The following is a 23,418-nucleotide window of genomic DNA, read 5'->3' as shown; positions in this document are numbered from 1 at the left end:
AATGTGAAGTCCAAGATGGACAAAGGGGGCATTGTTGGGGATGTGTTTCTAGACCTAAGGAAAGTCTGTCATACCGTTAACCATGAGGTTCTCATCACAAAACTGTCCAAATCAAACTTTCCCCCCAATGACTTAAGATGGATGAAACCTTGAAAGCAGAACCCAGTGTCAGAGTGAACAATGAGATGTTGCCCACTCTCAGCTTTGATGTAGGCATGCCCCAAGTGTCAATCCTGGGGCCACTGCTGTTCAGCCTGTACATTAATGATCTGCCTGTCTGTTTGCACTGGGTCTGAAGTTCAAATGTATGCAGATGATACAGTGATTTATGTGCATGCAAAGAGCAAGCAACAAGTTGCACAATAAGTCACTACTACAATGGTCCATGTTACCAAGTGGCTGTGTGAAAAACTGTCTGCATGTTAGTCACAAATAGGGCAACTTATGCTACTAAGCCAGATGTGTCAGGGGAGAAGATCCAGTTGGTATCAAATTTAAGTACCTTGGCATCATACTTGATTCCAACGTCTCTTATAAAAAGAAAGTGAAAAAGGTATCTCAAATAACCAAAATCAACCTGGCTAACATACAAAATTGTTTGACTACATAGGCAGCAAAACTGTACTTCAATGCTATGATACTCCCCTGATTGGAACAGCCATAGCACTCAAAGAGAAATGCGCCACAACAAAATTGCATTCTCTTGCGACACCGACTATTTTCCCTCCCAGCTATTTATGATTATTCAAGATCCTATTATGCTGCTGTGCCTGTTTCCCTGTCTGATGCTGTTTATCCTCTCATTGCAGTTTTACCGCTCTGTCTCTGGCGCTTGTCTCCGGTTCCACAACACCCTACCACTGTCACGGTTTTCTGTAAGTGAAAGAGAGTCGGACCAAAATGCGGCGAGGAGGAAGGCTCTGGCTGCGCTAAACAGGCGGAGACTCCGGCAGCGCAGGAGACGAGGAGGGCTCTGGCAGCGCTGGAGAGGCGAGGCGCACTGTAGGCCTGATGCGTGGTGCTGGCACTGGTGGTACTGGGCCGAGGACACGCACAGGAAGCCTGGTGCGGGGAGCTGCCACCGGAGGGCTGGTGCGTAGAGGTGGTACTGGGTAGACCGGACCGTGCAGGCGCACTGGAGCTCTTGAGCACCGAGCCTGTCCAGCCTTACCTGGTTGAATACTCACGGTGGCTCTTCCAGTGCGGCGAGGTGGAATTGCCCGCACTGGGCTATGCGGGCGAACCGGGGACACCGTGTGCAAGGCTGGTGCCATGTAAACCGGCCCAAGGAGACGCACTTGGGACCAGATGCGTAGAGCCGGCTTCATGGCATTTGGTTTGACGCTCACTCTAGCCCGGCCGATACGCAGAGCTGGAATATACCGCACCGGGCTATGCACCCGCACTGGGGACACCGTGCGCACCACAGCATAACACGGTGCCTGCCCGGTCTCTCTAGCCCCCGGTAACCACAGGAAGTTGACGCAGGCCTCCTACCTGGCTTCGCCATACTTCCTGTGAGCCCCCCCCCCCAAGACAATTTTGAGGCTGACTCTCGGGCTTCCATCCGTGTCGCCGTGCTGCCTCCTCATACCAGCGCCTCTCCGACTTTCTTCGCCTCCAGCTCTTCTTTGGGGCGGCGATATTCTCCTGGCTGTGCCCAGGGTCCTTTACCGTCCAGTTCGTCCTCCCAAGTCCATTCCTCTTTGAGCTGCACCTTGGGGCGGCTACTCCCCTGGTTTAGCCCAGGGTCCTCTCCCGTCGAAGATTTCTTCCCAAGTCCAGAAGTCCTTATTACGCTGCTCCTGCTGCTGCCCGTTACCACGCCGCTTGGTCCTGTTGTGGTGGGTGATTCTGTCACGGTTTTCTGTAGGTGAAAGAGAGTCGGACCAAAATGCGGCGTGTCTATTGCGATCCATGTTTAATAAAACTGAAGAAACACAAATCAATACAATACTAATACTGGTGCAAACTAACACACGACAGACCTAAGGACAAAAGGACAATCACCCACAAAACCCAACACCAAACAGGCTACCTAAATATGGTTCCCAATCAGAGACAATGACTAACACCTGCCTCTGATTGAGAACCATATCAGGCCAAACACAGAAACAGACAAACCAGACACACAACATATAATGCCCACTCAGATCACACCCTGACCAAACAAAACATAATAAACATACAAAGCAAACTATGGTCAGGGTGTGACAACTACCCTGTTCTGGATTTAGCTCACCACCACTACTTTGGATTCCCCTCCGGACCTGTTTACCCGGTTCTACCCAGCTCACTCCAACCCTGTGTTACAATAAATATCTTGGTTCATTCATCCCTGTTTCCTCATCTGAGTCTGCTCTTGGATCCCCCTGTGCCGCTCCGCCTAACAGATTACAATTGTGAGTCTTTCTGGGTAAGTCTCTAAAAGCTTTGCACACCTGCATTGTACAATATTTGCACAATATTGTTTTTGAAATTCTTAAATCTCAAGTTGGTCGGTCATTTTCAAGTCTTGCCATAGATTTAAGCCAATTTAAGTCAAAACTGTAACGAGGCCACTCAGGAACATTCAAAGTCATCTTGGTATGCAACTCGAGTGTATTTAGCCTTGTTTTAGATTATTGTCCTGCTGAAAGGTGACTTCATCTCCCAGTGTCTGATAGAAAGCCGACAACCAGGTTCTTCACTAGGATTTTTCCCATGCTTAGCCCCATTCCATTTATTGTTATCCTGGAAAAACTCCCCAGTCCTTAACAACCTCTTTCAGCTAGCGGGCAGTATTTTCACATCCGGATGATGCTCGCGGGCCCAAAGTAAACTGCTAGCTACTCAGGCCCAGAAGCTAACACTAAAGTCTCTAAACTGTTTGAATAATGTCTGAGTATAACATAACTGATATGGCAGCTGAAAACCTGAGAAAAATCCATCCAGGCAAAAAAATTGAGGTCACTCTCTTTTCAATTAGATTTCTATGGGAATCTAGATTTCTGTGAGACTTGCTTGAAGTTCCTATCACTTCCACTGGATGTCAACAGTCTTTAGAAATTGGTTGATGTTTTTCCTTTGAGAAATGAAGAAGTAGGGAAGTTCAGAATGAAGGTCGAGTGAAGTTGTAATGGTTTTCGTCATCGGATGAGGAAGAGAAGTCGGACCAAAGTGCAGCGTGGTATGTGTTCATGTTTTTTTTATTGAACTGAACACTAATACAAAATAACAAGAGAATAAATGAAATCGAAACAGTCCAGTAAGGTGCAAACACTAAACAGAAAATAAACACCCACAAAACCCCTGTGGGAAAAAGCTACCTAAGTATGTCTACAGCTGTCCCTGATTGAGAACCTTACCCGGCCAAAACAAAGAAATACAAAACATAGAAAAGGGACATAGAATGCCCACCCAAATCACACCCTGACCAAACCAAAATAGTGACATAAAAGGTGCGGACTCCGGCCGCAAAACCTGAACCTATAGGGGAGGGTCTGGGTGGGCATTTCTCCGCGGTGGCGGCTCTGGTGAGGGACGTAGACCCCGCTCCACCTCTGGCTCGGCCCACTTAGGTGGCGCCTCTTGAGCGTGGACTCTCATAGAGATCCCCGGACTGGAGGACGCAGCTGGAAGCTCCGGACCAAAGGGCACCTCTGGACTGAAGGGCGCCTCTGGACTGAAGGGCGCCTCTGCACGCTCCAGACTTAAGGGCACCTCTGGACACTCCGGACTGAAGGGCGCCTCTGGACGCTCCGGACTGACGGACGACACTGGCGTCTCCGGACTGAAGGGCGACTCTGGAGGGAGGAGACGCAGAGACAGCCTGGTGTGTGGGGCTGCCACAGGCCACCGGATGAACCGGGCTGTGGGGGAGCACTGGAGCTCTGGTGCACAGCCTTGGCACCACTCCTCCAGGCTGAATGCCCACTTTAGCCCGGCCCCTCCAAAGTGCAGGCACAGGTCGAACCAGGCTGTGGGGGAGCACTGGAGATCTGGTACTTACCACTCGCACCTCTCCATTTGGTTCAATGCCCACTTTCACCCGACACGGGCTAAGCACAGGCACAGGGCGAACTGAACACTCCCAGCGCCCCGGAGACACAGTATGCAGAGCCGGCGCAGGATACCCTGGGCTGAAACGGTGCACCGGAGACCAAACGCGCTGAGCTAGCACAATCTGCCCTGTCTGGATGGCCACTCTCACATGGCACTTACGGGGGACTGGCATGTAGCGCTCCGGGCTATGAGCGCGCACTTGAGACACCGTGCGCTTTACTGCATAACACGGTGCCTGACCAGTACCACGCTGCTTCCGGAAAGCACGGGGATTTGGCTCAGGTCTCTCGCCTGACTCCGCCAATATCCCCGTGTTCTCCCCCCAAAACATTTTTTGGGGCTGCCTCTCATGCCTGCTGCGCTGCCTTTCCTCATATCGCCTCATACCGCCTGTCAGCTTTAACTGCCTCCAGTTCTTCTTGCGGCGGTGATATTCCCCAGCCTGTCTCCAGGGTCCCTGTCCGTCCAATATCTCCTTCCATGTCCAGTAGTCATGAACCCTCTGCTCCCTGTTACCACGCTGCTTTGTCCGTTTGTGGTGGGTGGTTCTGTAGCGGTTTTCGTCGTTGGATGAGGAAGAGTAGTTGGACCAAAGCGCAGCGTCGTAAGTGTTCATGTTTTTTTATTTTATCTGAACACTAATACAAAATAACAAGAGAATACATGAAACCGAAACAGTCCTGAAAGGTGCAAACACTAAACAGAAAATAACTACCCACAAAACCACTGTGAGTAAAAGCTACCTAAGTATGGTTCCCAATCAGAGACAACGACAGACAGCTGTCCCTGATTGAGAACCATACCCGGCCAAAACAAAGAAATACAAAACATAGAAAAAGGACATAGAATGCCCATACAAATCACACCCTACCAAACCAAAATAGAGACATGAAAAGCTCTCTACGGTCAGTGAGTGACAAAAGTGTACTGTTTGTTCGAGGCGCGTGACCTGAAAGCTCGCTCCACTTTGTTTTTATCCACTATTGAACGCAGTTTATCCTGTCTTAAATTTTTATGATTATTTACGTAAAAAATAACCTAAAATTGTTTGGACAAAGATTACAGGTAATTTATTGCATATTTTCTAGTCATGTTGCGTGAGTTAGAACCACTGTTTTTCTGGGTCAAACGTGCCAAATAAATGGACATTTTGGAGATATAACGGTGGAATTAATCGAACAAAAGGACCATTTGTGATGTGTATGGGACATATTGGAGTGCCAACAAAAGAAGATCTTCAAAGGTAAGGCATGAATTATATCATTATGTCTGCGTTTTGTGTTGCGCCCGGTGGATTAAAATATGAATGTCATGTGTTTGTTTGGTGGGGTGCTATCCTCTGCTAATCGCATGGTTTGCTTTCGTCGTGAAGCCCTTTTGAAATCTGACACATTCGCTGGATTAACAACAAGTGTAGCTTTAATTTGGTGTACTGCATGTGTGATTTCATGAAAGTTCAACATTTATAGTAATTTGAATTTGGCGCTCTGTCATTTCACCGGATGTTGTCGAGGGGTTAAGCTAGCGGAACGTCTAGTCGTAACAAGTTAACAATTACAAGCATACCCATAACATGATGCAGCCACCGTTATACTTGGAAATATGGAGATTGGTACTCAGTAATGTATTGGATTTGCCCCAAACATAACAATTTGTATTCAGGACAAAGTATATTGCTTTGCCACATTTGTTGCAGTATTACTTTAGTGCCTTGTTGCAACCAGGATGCAAGTTTGAAATATTTTTTCTTCTATACAGTTTTCCCATATCACAGCCATTAAACATTAAATCCCTGAGCAATTTCCTTAATAAAATATGCCTGTATCTTTGTAGTGACTGGGTGTATTATTACACTATCTGTCACACCCTAATCTGTTTCACCTGTTCCTGTGATTGTCTCCACCCCCTCTAGGTGTCGCTTATTTTCCCCAGTGTCTTTCTCCCTGTGTTTCCTGTCTCTCTGTGCCAGTTTGTCTTGTATGTCAAGTCAACCAGCTTGCTTTTCCCTTACCCCTTTTGCTATTCTACTTTTTGTAGTCCTCCTGGTTTTTACCCTTGTCTCTTTCTGGACTCTGTACCTACCTGCCTGTCTGCCACTCTGTGCTTCCTTGCCTCTGATTTGGTTTTCACCTTTTTGCCTGTCCACAACCATTCTCTTGCCTACCCCTTTGTATTATTAAACATTGTAAGACTCCAACCTTCTGCCTCCTGTGTCTGCATCTGGGTCTCACCTTGTGACTTGATACCATCCAAAGTGTAATTAATAACTTCACCATGCTGAAATGGATATTCAATGACATCTACCAATAAATGCCCTTTGTGAGGCATTAGAAAACCTCCCTGGTCTTCGTGGTTGAATCTGTTTTAAATTCACTGCCCCACTGAGGGACCTTACAGGTAATTAATGTTCGTGGTAGTCATTAAAAAAACATGTTAAAGACTATTATTCCACAGAGTGACTCCATGCAACTTATTATGTTTCTTGTTTGGCACATTTTTACTCCTGAACATATTTTGGCTTACCATGAGAAAGGGATTGACTACATTTCAGCTTTTCATTTTTAGTTCATTCATACAAATGTCTAATATAATTCAATTTTGACATGATGGGGTATTGCGTGTTGGCTATTGACACAATCTAAATTTAATCAATTTTAAATTCAGGCTGTAACACTACAATATGGAAACAGTCAAGTTGTTGTGAATACTTTCTGAAAGCTTTGTACATATTCACATGTCTAGGCCTACATCATTGGTTTTGACTAATATAAAGCTGTGGCTTCTCATATGTTGGGAATATTTGTTTCTAAATTTCTCTGTGCTTAATGTTTGCAGATGCTAGAAAAGTCATCAGAAGAGCAAAATACTTAATCCAGTTCAGCGCAGTATGTTGCAACTTTTGGGTTCCCTGTACAAGAGACTGAGCCAATGTAGCTAGCACAGTGTAGCTAGCACTAGACAGTGATTTTGTCATTGTAAGCAGAGCAAAATATAATTAATTTGTCTATCGGCACGGGATGAGAGGAAATCCATGTGTTTTGAGATATTAGACAGAGCAAATAATCAAATCTAACTTTATTTGTCACACGGGCTGAATACAAGTGTAGAATTTACCGTGAAATGCTTAATTACAAGCCCATAACTAACAGTGCAGTTCAAGAAGAGTTTATTTATTTATTTGATTTATTTCACCTTTATTTAACCTCTTGAAACTCCCCATCCCGGATCCGGGATTGTGACTAAGCCTCAGGCTCATTAGCATAACGCAACGTTAACGATTTCTGAAAATCGCAAATAAAATTAAAATAATGCGTTTGCTCTCAAGCTTAGCCTTTTCTTAACAACACTGTCATCTCAGATTTTCAAAATATGCTTTTGAACCATAGAAATTGACTAATTTGTGTAAGAGTATGCAAAGCTAGCATAGCATTTTGTGTAGCATGTAGCACGCAACATTTTCACAAAAGCCAGATAACCAAATAAATAAAATCATTTACCTTTGAAGAGCTTCTGATGTTTTCAATGAGGAGACTCCCAGCCACATACCAAATGCGCAGTGTTTCCTGAAAGCGTCTGTGTGTAGGAGAAATCGTTCCGTTTTCTACATTGCGCCTGGCTACCGAAACGAACCGAAAATGCAGTCACCTACAACGTGAAACTTTTCCGGATTAACTACATAATATCGACCGAAACATGGCAAACGTTGTTTGGAATCAATCCTCAAGGTGTTTTTTCACATATCTCTTCATTGACATGCAGTTCGTGGAAGCTTGCTTCTCTCTCTGTGCCCCATGGAAAAATACTGGCAGGTGACTTTTGCGCACCAATTTCGGCGCAGGACACCGGGCGGACACGTGGTAAATGTGGTCTCTTATGGTCAATCTTCCAACGATCTGCCTACAAATACGTCACAATGCTGCAGACACCTTGGGGAAACGACAGAAAGGGCAGACTCATTCCTCTTGCGTTCACAGCCATATAAGGAGATCATGAAAGACAGAGCCTCAAAAATCCTTGTCATTTCCTGGATGCCAAGTCATCTTGGTTTTGCCTGAAGCTCACGTTAAAGGGCACGCACAGAGAAGATATTTGTATTTCTGGACACGTCAGAGTGTTTTCTTTCGAACAGTAGCAATTATATGCATAGTCGAGCATCTTTTTGTGACAAAATATCTTGTTTAAAACGGGAACGTTTTTCTTCCAAAAATGAAATAGCGCCACCATAAGTGTAAGAGGTTAATCAGGTAGGCAAGTTGAGAACAAGTTCTCATTTACAATTGCGACCTGGCCAAGATAAAGCAAAGCAGTTCAACACACACAACAACACAGAGTTACACATGGAGTAAAACAAACATACAGTCAATAATACAGTAGAAAAATAAGTCAATATACAATGTGAGCAAGTGAGTTGAGATAAGGGAGGTAAAGGCAAAAAAGGTCATGGTGGAGAAGTAAATACAATATAGCAAGTAAAACACTGGAATGGTTGATTTGCAGTGGAAGAATGTGCAAAGTAGAGATAGAAATAATGGGGTGCAAAGGAGCTAAATAAATAAATAAATACAGTAGGGAAAGAGGTAGTAGTTTGGGCTAAATTATAGATAAGATAAATTATAGATAATTATAGTTAAGAAAATATTTACCAAGTAAAGTAATTATAAAAGTAATGCAATTAGAATAACATTAATGAGGTTATATACAGGGGGCACCGGTACCGAGTCAATGTGCGGGTGTACAGGTTATTTGAGATAATTTGTACATGTAGGTGGGTGTGACTATGCATAGATAATAAACAGCGAGTAGCAGCAATGCACAACAGAGGGGGGGTCAATGTAAATTGTCCGGTGGCGATTATGTACATTTTTCAGCAGTCTTATGGCTTGGGGGTAGAAACTGTTGAGAAGCCTCTTGGTCCTAGACTTGGAGCTCTGGTACATCTTGCCATGTGGTAGTAGAGAAAACGGTCTATAACTTGGGTTACTGGAGTCTCTGACAATTTAATGGGCTTTCCTCTGATACAGCCTATTATATAGATCCTGGATGGCAGGAAGCTTGGCACCAGTGATGTACTGGGCCATTCGCACTACCCTCTGTAGCGCCTTATGGTCAGATGCCGAGCAGTTGCCATACCAGGCGGTGATGCAACCGGTCAGGATGTTCTCTGGTGCAGTTGTAGAACCTTTTGAGGATCTGGGGGCCCACGACAAATCTTTTTAGTCTCCTTAGGGGGAAAAGGTTTTGTTGTGCCCTCTTCATGACTGTCTTGGTTTGTTTGGACCATGACAGTTCGTTGGTGATGTGGACACCAAGGAACTTAACACTCGACCCGCTCCACTACAGCCCCGTCAATGTTAATGGGGGCCTGTTCGGCCCGCCTTTTCCTGTAGTCCATGATCAGCTCCTTAGTCTTGCTCACATTGAGGAAGAGGTAGTTGTCCTGGCACCACACTGCCAGTTCTCTGACCTCCTCCCTATAGGCCGTCTCATCATTGTCGGTGATCAGGCCTACCACTGTCTAGCCAGCAAGCTTAATGATGGTGTTGGAGTCGTGTTTGGCCAGGCAGTCGTGGGTGAACACGGCATACAGGAGTGGACTAGGTACACACCCCTGAGGGGCCCCAGTGTTAAGGCTCAGCGTGGCAGACGTGTTGCCTACTCTTACCACCTGGGGGCGGCCGTCAGGAAGTCCAGGATCGTGTTACATTCAACATCCTAATGTAACAAATCATCTCAATTATTTCTACTGCTGAAAGGAAATCATTATTTGACATTAAAATATTTTATTATTCTTCGTGTTACATTCAAAATCATGATTTATTTCATGATTGGCTGTTAAAGCTTATCAACTCTCTTTGTCCTGTATTTCGAACATTTGCGGATAAATGTGCCACCAATCAAGTGTTTTTTTAAACTTAACTTTATTTAACCCTTTACCGTGTATCTATGTTTTTCCTCTGCATGCCTTTGTTTGTTTGGTGAAATCCATACTTTTTTATAAAATGTTAATCAAATACAACTACCGACTGTTTCCTTGTTGAGATTGAATTGGCACATGACCATTCGCTGATTTGCCAATCTTACAACACCAATGAGTCAGTCATTGGTATGTGATTAACTCCAGTCTGCGCTCAACTCTGTGGAGGAGTTGAGGTACTTGGCAAATCACAGTACAATACACTGCAGTATCAACAAGCTGAATTCAACTTTGGATTGGAGATCTGATGCCTGTGTGTAGTCCACCAGCAGCGATTCATGTGAGTGACACACATTGTAACTTCTATTATGCTGCTCTGTGATATGACAATTAACAAATCAATCATATCTTATCATTATGGAATTGTTAGTCCTGTACCATGACGGGAGTGAGTCAGTTGGGCCGCTTGGGTGAGTAGTTTCTACAAGAAGTTGTCAAATATTATTTTTGAACTTTTAATACGAGTTGAGACATTCAGGAACTCTCAAAATCAATAAGCCTAACATGATGTCGGTAGAAAATTTCATTCAACTTAAGTGCAGTGAATGTATGTCTTAGCTGTAAAATCAAACTGTACAACTACAAAACAATATGCTGAAATGACTTACAAAACACCTCACGTTGTCACAACGAAAGCTTCATACTAATCAACACTAGTGCAAATATTTTCAGTGCAGTGAGTTAACCTTGGACTTTTCCCCACATGAATGCAGTCACTGGTCAGTACAAGGAGTGTTCAGTACAGGGAGTGCTACATGTAGTACATTTATTTGTGCATTTATGGAAGGAGTCTGGTGGAAAATAGCCTTTTTTCTAAACTGACTGAAATTGCCTATTCAAACTGTTACTTCTCTTTCAATTTGAACTCCTGTGTCCTTCCCCTTTTCAAATGGGACAACACGGCTATTGGGAAACACTTAAAGGAACTTGTCAAAAGAGATTATATGTTTTTTCTTGTATTCCTGTAAGTAATTTTATTGGCCAAAAGATGTCATATTGCTCAATCATATTAATTTGAGTTCAAGTTGTTAGTTTTTACCTCAAGTTGTTCCCAATCATTTTAGTTGCTATAATAATATTTAATACCTATTTAGCCTAATAAAAATGAGTATTGGGTTGTTTCTTTTAGTTCCACAATGAGCCAAGGCATAATCAAGGAGGAAATTCTTCGAGATGATCTAAAATACTACTTCATGAGCCCTTGTGAGAAATACAGGGCCAGACGCCAGTTGCCATGGAAACTGGGGGTGCAGATCCTGAAAATAATCATGATCACATCACAGGTATAGTCTGAGAAGTGTATCATGAGAACTGTTTCTCTCTTTTTAGGAATTATCGAAGGTAATTGCTTAGAATGGCTATTCTGTTTCTGCTCGTTGTCTTGGCAACTCCTTATGGATTTGGTGTGCCATGGCATAAGGAGTTGGCGGTAGAGCATAAAATAACAGACTGGCACCAAGGCTTAAGAATGCTATCAACCCTTATGGATTTTTTTTACTCTCACAAATCATTAGGTGAATTTACACTGATTTGGTGACATAACAATAATATGGTTGTGATATGAAAGGCAAATGCCCAAATTAGGCTGTTTTAGTATTTTGTTCATCATTTCATTGTTGATACGATTCCCAAAAATTGTGCATGTCAACAATCAAGTTTTCATGATGAAGCACTTTTCAGTACAGAGCAAGAAACGGATGTGTTTTGCATCATACTATCCCATTAAATTGTGTATTTCTTCTCCTCCAAGCTTATCTTGTTTGGACTGAACAACCAGCTTGTGGTTTCCTACAAGGAGGAGAATGCTATGACCTTCAAGAACCTGTTCCTCAAGGACTATAGTGGAGTTGATGAGGACGATTACAGTGTAGCTCTTTACTCCCAACAAGCCGTCTATGACAGTCTGTTCTATGTGCTGGATCAGGCAAGTCTCCAGGGCCCATATTCATAATAAAGCATCTCAGAGTAGGAGTACAGATCTAGTATCTAAACAAGTCTCCTGGCTGTCCTTCTCTTTTACTCAAACCCAAATCTCTTTCTTACTGCCGCTTTCTCCCTTGCCTATCATCGGTTTCATAATCATAGTAAATTGGTCTCTGCCACTCATCAGGCAATTTTCCCCTGGGTTATCAATATTGCAGAGTCATGGTTATAGCCTAATGCTGCACACATAAGCATTTCACTCTTAAAACAAATATTTTATTTTAGAGATATAGGGTGACAGTGGGGAAAAACAGAGGTTGTGTCAAAGGGCAGCAGCTCAGATTTTCCCTTCGCCGATACCGTAGACGTGTGCTGCAGGCTGCGACATTACTGCTAGACCAGCCAGGCCACCTTTTACTGTTTTATGAATCTGATTGTCCTTTTTTGTTTAAGGTGTTGGTGCAACATTTCATTAGTAGTTATGACTCATACACATAGCATTACACACAGTAGCTGGTAATGAGCAGAATGCACTTGTGTTTGAATGGTGTTCTGTTCCCTGCAGTACCGCCAGTTGGGGCGCCTCTCTGTGGGGCCTATCAGTTACGCTGAGGAGGATGGGAAACTGTTACCTCTGGTCATCTGTAAGGAGTACTACAAGAGAGGCAATGTGGAACCCTCGGATGATGCCTACGACATTGATGCTCAGTTAGAAAAAGGTCAGTGGACTCCAAGGGCGAAATTGTGGCATAGATATTTGGGAGGATGAACAGGAGACAGGGAGGGTGCACTGACAATTTCATTGACATTTTAAAGGTTATTTCCTGTAATTCTACATAGTTTGACATGACTTATTATATCTATTTTCAGGGGTATATGGAGGGGTATTTTGAACAAACATAAAACGGGTAACTTCTTGCATTTTGCCATGGGGAAGAGAAACATTTTCAGTTTAAAATGCTATTCTATGAGATAATATGTTGCTGTTTTTAAAGCTAATTTTCTGCTACTCTACAACTTTTGCCATGAGGCTGAGAGAAAATGTTGCAGTTTTAAAGTAACTGTCCAGTGAAATCTTACTTTTGAAACTTAATATTCTGTTAACTCATACCTAAATAATGTTGTTGACTCAGCCTATACTCGTATAAATTGGAGAAAAGGCACTTCAAACCTGCACCTCAAACATCAAACAGACTGTTTAAATATGCTTGCTATTTCCTCATAGAGGATGATGTCATCCTCCATAGGATGATGTCATCCTTCAGAGAAGGAACACCTTCATTTGGCCTACATATGGTTTAACTAGTTCTTCCAATCTTTTCATCTTTTGCAGTTTGTATGACACATGATCCAACAAACGTGAGCCAGTGGAAAGCAGAAAATGTGTCTTTTTTCAATCTGGAATTTTACAGGTACAGTTACTGAGCCAGGTGGCAACTGGGTCAGACAACTAGGTTGTGTTCATTAGGCCATGCAACACAAAAAAAACATGTTTCTTATTGGACATGTGAGTGTTTCTTAAGCCTAATGAACACAACCCTGATCATTGGAAAAGCTCCTCGCCTCGGCACACGGAACCGGTTGGGGTCGGCCCGCCCTCCATTTGTTTTCATTTGCGGAGGCTTTCCTAACTGTTCATACCTCAGTGTTCCAGATAGACAGGAAATGGGCAGAGCGGGGCTCATATAGCTCAGTGGGTTCACGTAGGCAAGTTCAGTACAAAAAACATTTCGTAATGTTGCAAATAGGAAGGCCATGAATAGACATGACTCCTTAGAATAGCAGCAGTCATCAAAATTGTTAAGGCTTTATATATATACAGTGAAGGAAAAAAGTATTTGATTCCCTGCTGATTTTGTACGTTTGCCCACTGAAAAAGAAATGATCAGTCTATAATTTTAATGGTAGGTTTATTTGAACAGTGAGAGACAGAATAACACACAAAAAAATCCAGAAGAGCGCATGTCAAAAATATTATAAATTGATTTGCATTTTAATGAGGGAAATAAGGATTTGACCCCTTCTTAATCAGTAAGATTTCTGGCTCCCAGTGGTGTCTTTTATACAGGTAATGAGCTGAGATTAGGAGCACACTCTTAAAGGGAGTGCTCGTAATCTCAGTGTGTTACCTGTATAAAAGACATCTGTCCACAGAAGCAATCAATCAATCAGATTCCAAACTCTCCACCATGGCCAAGACCAAAGAGCTCTCCCAGGATGTCAGGGATAAGATTATAGACCTACACAAGGCTGGAATGGGCTACAAGACCATCGCCAAGCAGCTTGGTGAGAAGGTGACAACAGTTGGTGTGATTATTCGCAAATGGAAGAAATACAAAAGAACTGTCAATCTCCCTCAGCCTGGGGATCCATGCAAGATCTCACGTCGTGGAGTTGCAATGATCATGAGAACGATGAGGAATCAGTCCAGAACTAAACAGGAGGATCTTGTCAATGATCTCAAGGCAGCTGGGACCATAGTCACCAAGAAAACAATTGATAACACACTACGCCGTGAAGGACTGAAATCCTGCAGCGCACGCAAGGTCCCCCTGCTCAAGAAAGCACATATGCATGCCCGTCTGAAGTTTGCCTATGAACATCTGAATGATTCAGAGGACAACTGGGCGAAAGTGTTGTGGTCAGATGAGATCAAAATGGAGCTCTTTGGCATCAACTCAACTCACCGTGTTTGGAAGAGAAGGAATGCAGATATTGTCTGTAAGTATAACAGAACTGATATTGCAGGCGAAAGCCTGAGAAAAATCCAATCCGGAAGTGCCTCATGTTTTGAAAGCGCTGCGTTCCAATGCGTCCCTATTGAGCAGTGAATGGGCTATCAACCAGATTACTTTTTCTCCGTATTCCCCAAGGTGTCTACAGCATTGTGACGCAGTTTTACGCATTTATGTTGAAGAATACCCGTAAGCGGCTACATTGCGCAAGTGGTCACCTGATGCTCTCAGAGTGATTCTCGTGTAAAATACAGAGGTAGCCATTATTCCAATCGGTCCTACTGAAAAAACAATTGTCCCGGTGGATGTATTATCGAATAGATATTTGAAAAACAGCTTGGGGATTGATTATAAACCACGTTTGCCATGTTTCTGTCGATATTATGGAGCTAATTTGGAATATTTTTCAGCATTATCGTGACTGCAATTTGACTCCTTGATTTGCATAGTGCTACTGATTTTGGAGCGCAAAACAACAATTATCACTGCAGAAACAATAATTAGTCGGGAGAGCACATGCGTTCTGATCCACTCTATTTTTTGCAGAGTGTTAAATATAAATGACACATTTTTTGCAGGTTATCTAATAATTTGTCCGGGTAATAATGTTTTTGAATGTGCATTTCACGATCTAACAAAATCGCAGCCTACTTTTTGCGCTTTACATTGGAGTTTGGTGTTCTAGGTCAGAGATGGGCAACCTCGATGTGGGTGGGAGCCACAAGTCTGCATACCACATTGCATTTTTAGCATCAACTGTCTTGACAGTGAAGAATATTTGTTTTTGTTTTAGAATACATTTTGTGCCCCGAAACATGGAATTTAAAAAAATTGGGGGGGGATTAGCATCATTGGATTTACACAACATGCTTACCACTTTGAAGACGCAAAATATTTTTTATTGTGAAACAAACCAGAAATCAGACTAAAAAACAGAACTTGAATGTGCATAACTATTCAAGTCAATACTTTGTAGAGCCGGCTTTTGCAGCAATTACAGCTGCAAGTCTCTTGGGGTATGTCTCTATAAACTTGGCACATCTAGCCACTGGGATTTTTGCCCATTCTTCAAGGCAAAACTGCTCCAGCTCCTTCAAGTTGCATGAGTTCCAATAGTGTAAAGCAATATTTAAGTCATACCACATTTTCTCAGTTGGATTCAATGTGGGGATGGTGTTCTTGGGGTGATGAGAGATGTTGGGTTCGCGCCAGACATAGTGTTTTCCTTGATGGCCAAAAAGCTACATTTTAGTTTCATCTGACCAGAGTACCTTCTTCTGTATGTTTGGGGAGTCTCCCACATAACTTTTGGTGAACACTAAATGTTTTTGCTTATGTCTTTCTTTAAACAATGGCTTTTTTCGGGCCACTCTTCTGTAAAAACCCAGCTCTGTGGAGTTTATGGCTTAAATTGGTCCTATGGACAGATGCTCCAATCTCCGCTGTGGCGCTTTGCAGGTCCTTTAGGGGTATCTTGGTCTCTTTGTTGCCTCTGATTAAGCCCTCCTTGCCTGGTCCGTGAGTTTTGGTGGGCGGCCCTCTCATGGCAGGTTTGTAGTAGGGCCATATTCTTTCCATTTATTAATAATGGATTTAATGGTGCTCCGTGGGATGATCAAAGTTTCAGATACATTTTTTTTAGAACCCAACCCTGATCTGTACTTCTCCACAACCTTGCTTTTGACCTGTTTTCGAGAGCTCTTTGGTCTTCATGGTGACACTTTCATTACATGAAGGCCAAATAAAAAATATATTTACATGTATTTTATTTCACCTTTATTTAACCAGGTAGGCAAGTTGAGAACAAGTTCTCATTTACAATTGCGACCTGGCCAAGATAAAGCAAAGCAGTTTGACACATACAACAACATAGCGTTACACATGGAGTAAAACAAACATATAGTCAATAATACAGTAGAAAAAATAAGTCTATATGCAATGTGAGCAAATGTGCTGAGATAAGGGAGGTAAAGGCAAAAAAATGTCATGTTGGCAAAGTAAATACAATATAGAAAGAATAACACGAATGGTAGATTTGCAGTGGAATGTGCAAGGTAGAGATAGAAATAATGGGGTGCAAAGGAGCAAAATAAATAAATACTGTAGGGGAGAGGTAGTTGTTTTGGCTAAGTTATAGATGGGCTATGTACAGGTGTAGTAATCTCTGAGCTGCTCTGACAGCTGGTGCTTAAAGCTCGTGAGGGAGATAAGTGTTTAGAGTTTCAGAGATTTTTGTAGTTCGTTCCAGTCATTGGCAGCGGAGAACTGGAAGGAGAGGCGACCAAGGAAGAATTGGTTTTGGGGGTGACCAGAGAGATATAACTGTCGAGCGCGTGCTACAGGTGGGTGCTGCTATGGTGACCTGCAAGCTTAGATAAGGGGGAACTTTTCCTAGCATGGTCTTGTAGATTACCTGGAGCCAGTGGGTTTGGCGACGAGTATGAAGAGAGGGCCAGCCAACGAGAGCGTACAGATCGCAGTGGTGAGTAGTATATGGGGCTTTGGTGACAAAACAGATGGCACTGTGATAGACCGGATCCAACTGATTAAGTAGGGTATTGGAGGCTGTTTTGTAAATGACATCGCCGAAGTCGAGGATTGGTAGGATGGTCAGTTTTACAAGGGTATGTTTGGCAGCATGAGTGAAGGATGCTTTGTTGCAAAATAGGAAGCCAATTCTAGATTTAACTTTGGATTGGAGATGTTTGATGTGAGTCTGGAAGGAGAGTTTACAGTCTAACCATACACCTAGGTATTTGTATTTGTCCACATATTCTAAGTCAGAACCGTCCAGAGTAGTGATGCTAGATGGACAGGCTGGTGCGTGCAATGATCGGTTGAAGAGCATACATTTAGTTTTACTTTCATTTAAGAGCAGTTGGAGGCCATGGAACTAGTGTTGTATGGCATTGAAGCTTGTCTGGAGGGTTGTTAACAGTGTCCAAAGAAGGGCCAGAAGTATACAGAATGGTGTCGTCTGTGTAGAGGTGGGTCAGAGACTCACCAGCAGCAAGAGCGACATCATTGATGTATACAGAGAAGAGAGTCGGTCCAAGAATTGAACCCTGTGGCACAACCATAGAGACTGCCAGAGGTCTGGAAAACAGGCCCTCCGATTTGACACACTGAACTCTATCAGAGATTTAGTTGGTGAACCAGGCGAGGCAATCATTTGAGAAACCAAGGTCAAGTCTGCTGAAGAGGATGTGGTGATTGACAGGGTTGAAAGCCTTGGCCAGGTCAATGAGTATGGCTGCACAGTATTGTTTCTTATCGATGGCAGTTAAGGTAACATTTAGGACCGTCGCTGAGGTGCACCCATGACCAGCTCTGAAACCAGATTGCATAGCGGAGAAGGTATGGTGGGATTCGAAACGGTTGGTAATCTGTTTGTTGACTTGGCTTTTGAAGACCTTAGAAAGGCAGGGTAGAATAGATATAGGTCTGTAGCAGTTTGGGTCAAGAGTGCCCCCCCCCCCTTTGAAGAGGGGGATGACCGCAGCTGCTTTCCAATATTTGGGAATCTCAGATGACACGAAAGAGGTTGAACAGGCAAGTAGTATGGGTGGCAACAATTTCGTCAGGTCATTTTTGAAAGAAAGGGTCCAGATTGTCTAGCCCGGCTGATTTGTAGGGGTTCAGATTTTGCAGCTCTTTCAGAACATCAGCTGACTGGATTTGGGAGAAGGAGAAATGGGGAAGGCTTGGGCGAGTTGCTGTGGGGGGTGCAGTGCTGTTGACCGGGGTAGGGGTAGCCAGGTGGAAAGCATGGCCAGCCATAGAAAAATGCTTATTGAAATTCTTAATTATAGTGGATTTATCGGTGGTGACAGTGTTTCCTATCTTCAGCACAGTGGACAGCAGGGAGGAGGTGTTCTTATTCTCCATGGACTTTACAGTGTCCCAGAACTTTTTTGAGTTTGTTGCAGCAAATTTCTGCTTGAAAAAGCTAGCCTTGGCTTTTCTAACTGCCTGTGTATATTGGTTTCTAGCTTCCCTGAAAACTAGTTTATTATTTTTTAAATTAGTTTGTAATGCAATAAAATAGGAAAAACCCTGAGGGGTATGAATACTTTTGCAAGGCACTGTATTTTATAACTAATTTCATGCAATTCTACTACTTTTGCCATGGGGATGAGAGGGAAATGTGCTGTTTTCCTGCTAAATTCCTGCTTTTCTACACATTTTGCTATAGGGTGGAGAGAAATGTTTGCAGTTTTTAATGATATCTGAGTGAGACTGAATAACAAAACCAATGGGGATCCCCCAGACTGGTATTTCGACTATGATTACTAAATGTAGATACAGTAGCTGTTTGCCAGACTAATTTACCAATCTGAAAAAGGTTAGCTGGTATGGAATTTTTGAGTTACTTTTTTTTCATCAATGACTGACATAATAACAGAACTGCTAATGCACAACCAAATTTCGAAATTGCAACTAATGTATTCTACTATTCTAACTTGCAACAGAAAAGGGTGACCACGAGGGTCTTTAAAAGGGGGCCTGCTAGCCATGTGTATGTGACATATTCAAATACAATTTGACTGTTCTCTCTACTACCACATGGCAAGCAGTACCGGAGTGCCAGGTCAAAAAGGATTTTAACACATTTTACCCCCAAGCCAGAAGTCTCCTGAACCTGGACTATTTGCATTGTGTGACCCCCCCCCCCCACCATATGTACCTACATGTACATACTACCTCAATAAGCCTGACTAACAGGTGTCTGTATATAGCCTTGCTACTGTTATTTTCAAATGTCTTTTTACTGTTGTTTTATGTCTTTACTTACTTACACATACACATCTTCTTTCGCACTATTGGGTAGAGACTATTAGAGCCTGTAAGTAAACATTTCACTGTAAGGTCTACACCTGTTGTATTCTGCGCAAGTGACAAATAAACTTTGATTTGATCGAGGGCAATTCTTTATTATGTGAATTTCAACTCGGACTATGTACGACTTCACAACTGGTACTTACCACATATAGTCAAAGCGGCTCATGCCTCCACACGAGGACAACAACCGCCGGTGACCATAGCAATGGCGTAAATAAAAAATTTCAACGTGTGAAAAGTGAATCGCTATAACACCATAAGCAGGCATAAAGTATTTAGAGGAAACAAACGATTAACCCAAAAATAGATTAGAAAATAATGATTTTTAGCTGATATTTGATTTATTTAAATGATTTTTAATTACAATACAATAAAAAATAAACATAGGGCATCACTACAAGTATATTTTATTCTTAAACATAATATCATTAAAGTAAACCAAATAAACCAAAATAAGATCTACAAATCACTACACATGAATTGCCAGTGACAACAGTTTTAAAAGTTAAAACCTCTTAAGACCCCTTTTTTCAATTTTTGTCTCAAATGACAAACCAAATGTAACTGCCTGTAGCTCAGGACCTGAAGCAAGGATATGCATATTCCATTTGAAAGGAAACACCGAAGTTTGTGGAATTATGAAATTAATGTAGGAGACTATAACACATTCGATCTGGTACAAACAAAAATAAGAGAAAGTCCAGCACAGCAGGGGTTCAAACTGTAGAACCCAGTTCCTACGTTTGAACATAAAAATTGAATTCATCAAAAAAATCTATGCTACATTTTATCTCTGGGACCCCCAGTATGACAAATCAGAGCAAAACCATTGAATGTAAGTACATGATTTACCTTCAGAGATGAATGTATCAAACCAGTTGCCGTTATACAAGTTTTTTGTTGTGTACGCTCCTCAAACATGGTGTTTTTTCACTGTAATAGCTACTGTAAATTGGGCAGGGCAGTTAGATGAACGATAATTTAAGCATTTTGCCCATATTTGATATGTCTAAGTCCTGGAAATTTGTGCTGTTACTTACGTCATGCTAATCACATTAGTGCACGTTAACTCAGTACCTCAAATAAAATAAACAGAAAATGGTCAGGGGTTACAATTGTATAAAGATGATACAGTTGTAAGAATACAATGTTTTTATTAAATATTTGACTTCAAGTATATATTGCAAGTATTTTGCATCTGGAAGCTTCGTTAAATAGTACCCGAAAAAACACGTCTCAACGTCGACAGTGAAGAGGCGACTCAGGGATGCTGGCCTTCTATGCAGAGTTGTAAAGAAAAATACAAATCTCAGACTGGCCAATAAAACGAAAAGACTAAGATAAGCAAAAGAACACAGACACTGGAAATAGGAACTCTGCCTAGAAGTCCTGCATCCCGGAGTTGCCTCAACTGTTGATGTTGAGACTAATTGAGGACTTATGAGGTGTCTGATTCTCAAACTAGTCACTTTAATGTACTTGTCCTCTTGCTCAGATGTGCACCGGGGCCTCCCACTCCTCTTTCTATTCTGGTTAGAGCCAGTTTGCGCTGTTATGTGAAGGTGGTAGATTATATCTTCAGTTTCTTGGCAGTTTTTCACATGGAATAGCCTTCATTTCTCAGAACAAGAATAGACTGACGAGTTTCAGAAGAAAGTGCTTTGTTTCTGGCCATTTTGTGCCTGTGATAAAACCCACAAATGCTGAGGCTCCAGATACTCAACTAGTCTAAAGGCCAGTTTCATTGCTTCTTTAATCAGGACAACAGTTTTCAGCTGAGGAAACATAATTGCAAAAGGGTTTTCTAATGATCAATTAGCATTTTAAAATTATAAATTTAGATTAGCTAACACAACGTGCCATTGGAACACAGGAGTGATAGTTGCTGATAATGGGCCTCTGTACGCCCATGTCGATATACTATTAAAAATCTGCCGTTTCCAACTACAATGTCTACACTATATTTCACTATAATAATAATAATAATAATAATAATAATAACAATTATCATAAAAAACATCATTACCATCAAACTTAACTAGGAGGCAAAAGTCATAATATAATTTGCCTAACAGCCAATGTGTATTATTGAACATTACAATTAAAGTAGTACTCGCTTATTGAAATGGGTAATTGTTAACAAGTTGCTAGCTGTCCCATAAAGCCATAACAGAAAATGACATATTTTCATCATCTGTGGTTTGGAAACTTCTTGTACTTTAACATACTCTGACTGGGTCGTCACTAGTTACCACAGCCACAAAGTTAGAAAGAACGCCTACTCAAATCAAATTTTAATTGTCACATGCGTCAAATACAACAGTGAAATGCTTACTTACAAGCCCTTAACCAAAAGTTCAAGAAAGTAAAGAAAATATTTACCAAATAAAAGAAAAGTAAAAAAAATTGCAAATGTAACAAAATAACAATGAAGCTATAGAGAGGGGATACAGGTACCGAGTCAATGTGCAGGGTTACAGGTTAGTTGAGGTAATTTGTCCATGTAAGTAGGCGTAAAGTGACTATGCATCGATAAAAAACAGCGAGTAGCAGCGGTGCACAAAATCAATGGGGGGGGGTCAATGCAAGTACTCTGGGTAGCCGTTTGATTAGCTGTTCAGGAGTCTTATGGCTTGGGGGTAGACATGGAGCTTCAGTACCACTTGATGTGTGGTAGCAGAGAGAACTTTCTATGACTAGGGTGGCTGGAGTCTGACAATATTTTGGGAATTCCTCTGACACTGCCTGGTATACAAGTCCAGATGGCAGGAAGCTTGGCCCAATTGATGTACTGGGCAGTAGTGCCTTGCGGTCAGAGGCCGAACTGTTGCCATACCAGGCAGTGATGCAGCTGTAGAACTTTTTGAGGCTCTGTGGACCCACGCAAAATCTTTTCAGTCTCCTGAGGGGGAATAGGCTTTGTCGTGCCCTCTTCACGACTGTCTTGGAGTTGAGGGAGAGGTTGTTATCCTGGCACCATACGGCTGTCTCATCGCTGTCCGTGATCAGGCTTAACACTGTTGTGTCGGCAGCAAACTCAATGATGGTGTTGGAGTTGTGACTGGCAATGCAGTCATGCGTGAACAGGGAGTACAGGAAGGGACTGAGCACACCTCTGAGGGGCCCCTGTGTGTTGTTACCTACCCTTACCACCTGGGGGTGGCCCGTCAGGAAGTCCAGGATCCAGTTGAGGAGGGAGGTGTTTAGTCCCAAGGTCTTTGGATTAGTGATGATCTTTGAGGGCACTATGGTGTTGAACGCTGAGCTGTCGTCAATGAATAGCATTCTCACATAGGTGTTATTTTTGTCCAGATGCGAAATGGCAGTGTGGAGTGCAATAGAGATCGTGTCATCTGTGGATCTGTTGGGGTGGTATGGAAATTGAAGTGGGTCTAGGGTTTCTGGGATGATGGTGTTGATGTGAACCATGATCATCATTTCAAAGTGCTTGGGGTCGGTAGTGGAATGGAACCATGACATCAGGAACCAAAACTCCTCCGTAGTGATCTGACACATGATAGCTAAATCAGCTGTTCGATTTAACTTACGGCATGTCAACTGAGCCAGGATCACAGTCAAATGGATTGCGAAGTATTTCTCAAAGTAATCTTCCAAGCGTTGGAGGTGAGCAGTCATCACTTGTAAGTAAGTAGCCTTGCACGAGCCTTGGATTGTGCGAGCCGGAACGGCTCATAGAGCAGAAGCCTATGTCCTGTTTCTGTAGCATCAGGCAGCTTGATGTACAAGTACATGCCCTGAACAGGAAACTAGTCTATCGCAGGGCCTTACCCTCAATCAATCTCAATGCTGAGTGCCAAACGGCAACGAACCAGGTCCCACTTTCGTATGACTCAGCCAGGGATTAAACCTTCCAATCTCAGGGCGGACACTCTAATGACA

At 42.6% G+C, this 23,418-nt stretch overlaps 1 protein-coding gene across 3 annotated transcripts in view; it reads left to right on the top strand.

Annotated features, from left to right (window-relative positions):
• The first annotated feature begins 10,156 nt into the window (after positions 1 to 10,156).
• The window catches only part of mcoln2 (mucolipin TRP cation channel 2), a 73,184-nt gene continuing 59,922 nt past the window's right edge, over positions 10,157 to 23,418 (top strand). The window contains exons 1-5 of one of the 3 annotated variants that reach the window (XM_064990563.1): positions 10,157 to 10,298; positions 11,148 to 11,301; positions 11,769 to 11,942; positions 12,507 to 12,660; positions 13,275 to 13,353. In XM_064990563.1, coding sequence (XP_064846635.1) covers positions 11,155 to 11,301; positions 11,769 to 11,942; positions 12,507 to 12,660; positions 13,275 to 13,353 — 554 coding nt within the window. In that variant the 5' untranslated portion in view covers positions 10,157 to 10,298; positions 11,148 to 11,154. Of the gene's footprint in view, positions 10,429 to 11,147; positions 11,302 to 11,768; positions 11,943 to 12,506; positions 12,661 to 13,274; positions 13,354 to 23,418 lie in introns of all 3 variants that reach the window. The other 2 variants (XM_064990562.1, XM_064990564.1) reach the window with 2 other exon arrangements.

Source organism: Oncorhynchus masou, chromosome 16 (genome assembly GCF_036934945.1).
Source record: "Oncorhynchus masou masou isolate Uvic2021 chromosome 16, UVic_Omas_1.1, whole genome shotgun sequence".
In the NCBI taxonomy this organism is placed as follows: domain Eukaryota; kingdom Metazoa; phylum Chordata; class Actinopteri; order Salmoniformes; family Salmonidae; genus Oncorhynchus; species Oncorhynchus masou.
The sequence above is the reverse complement of the archived record's forward strand: the minus strand, read 5'-3'. Positions and strand labels throughout refer to the sequence as shown.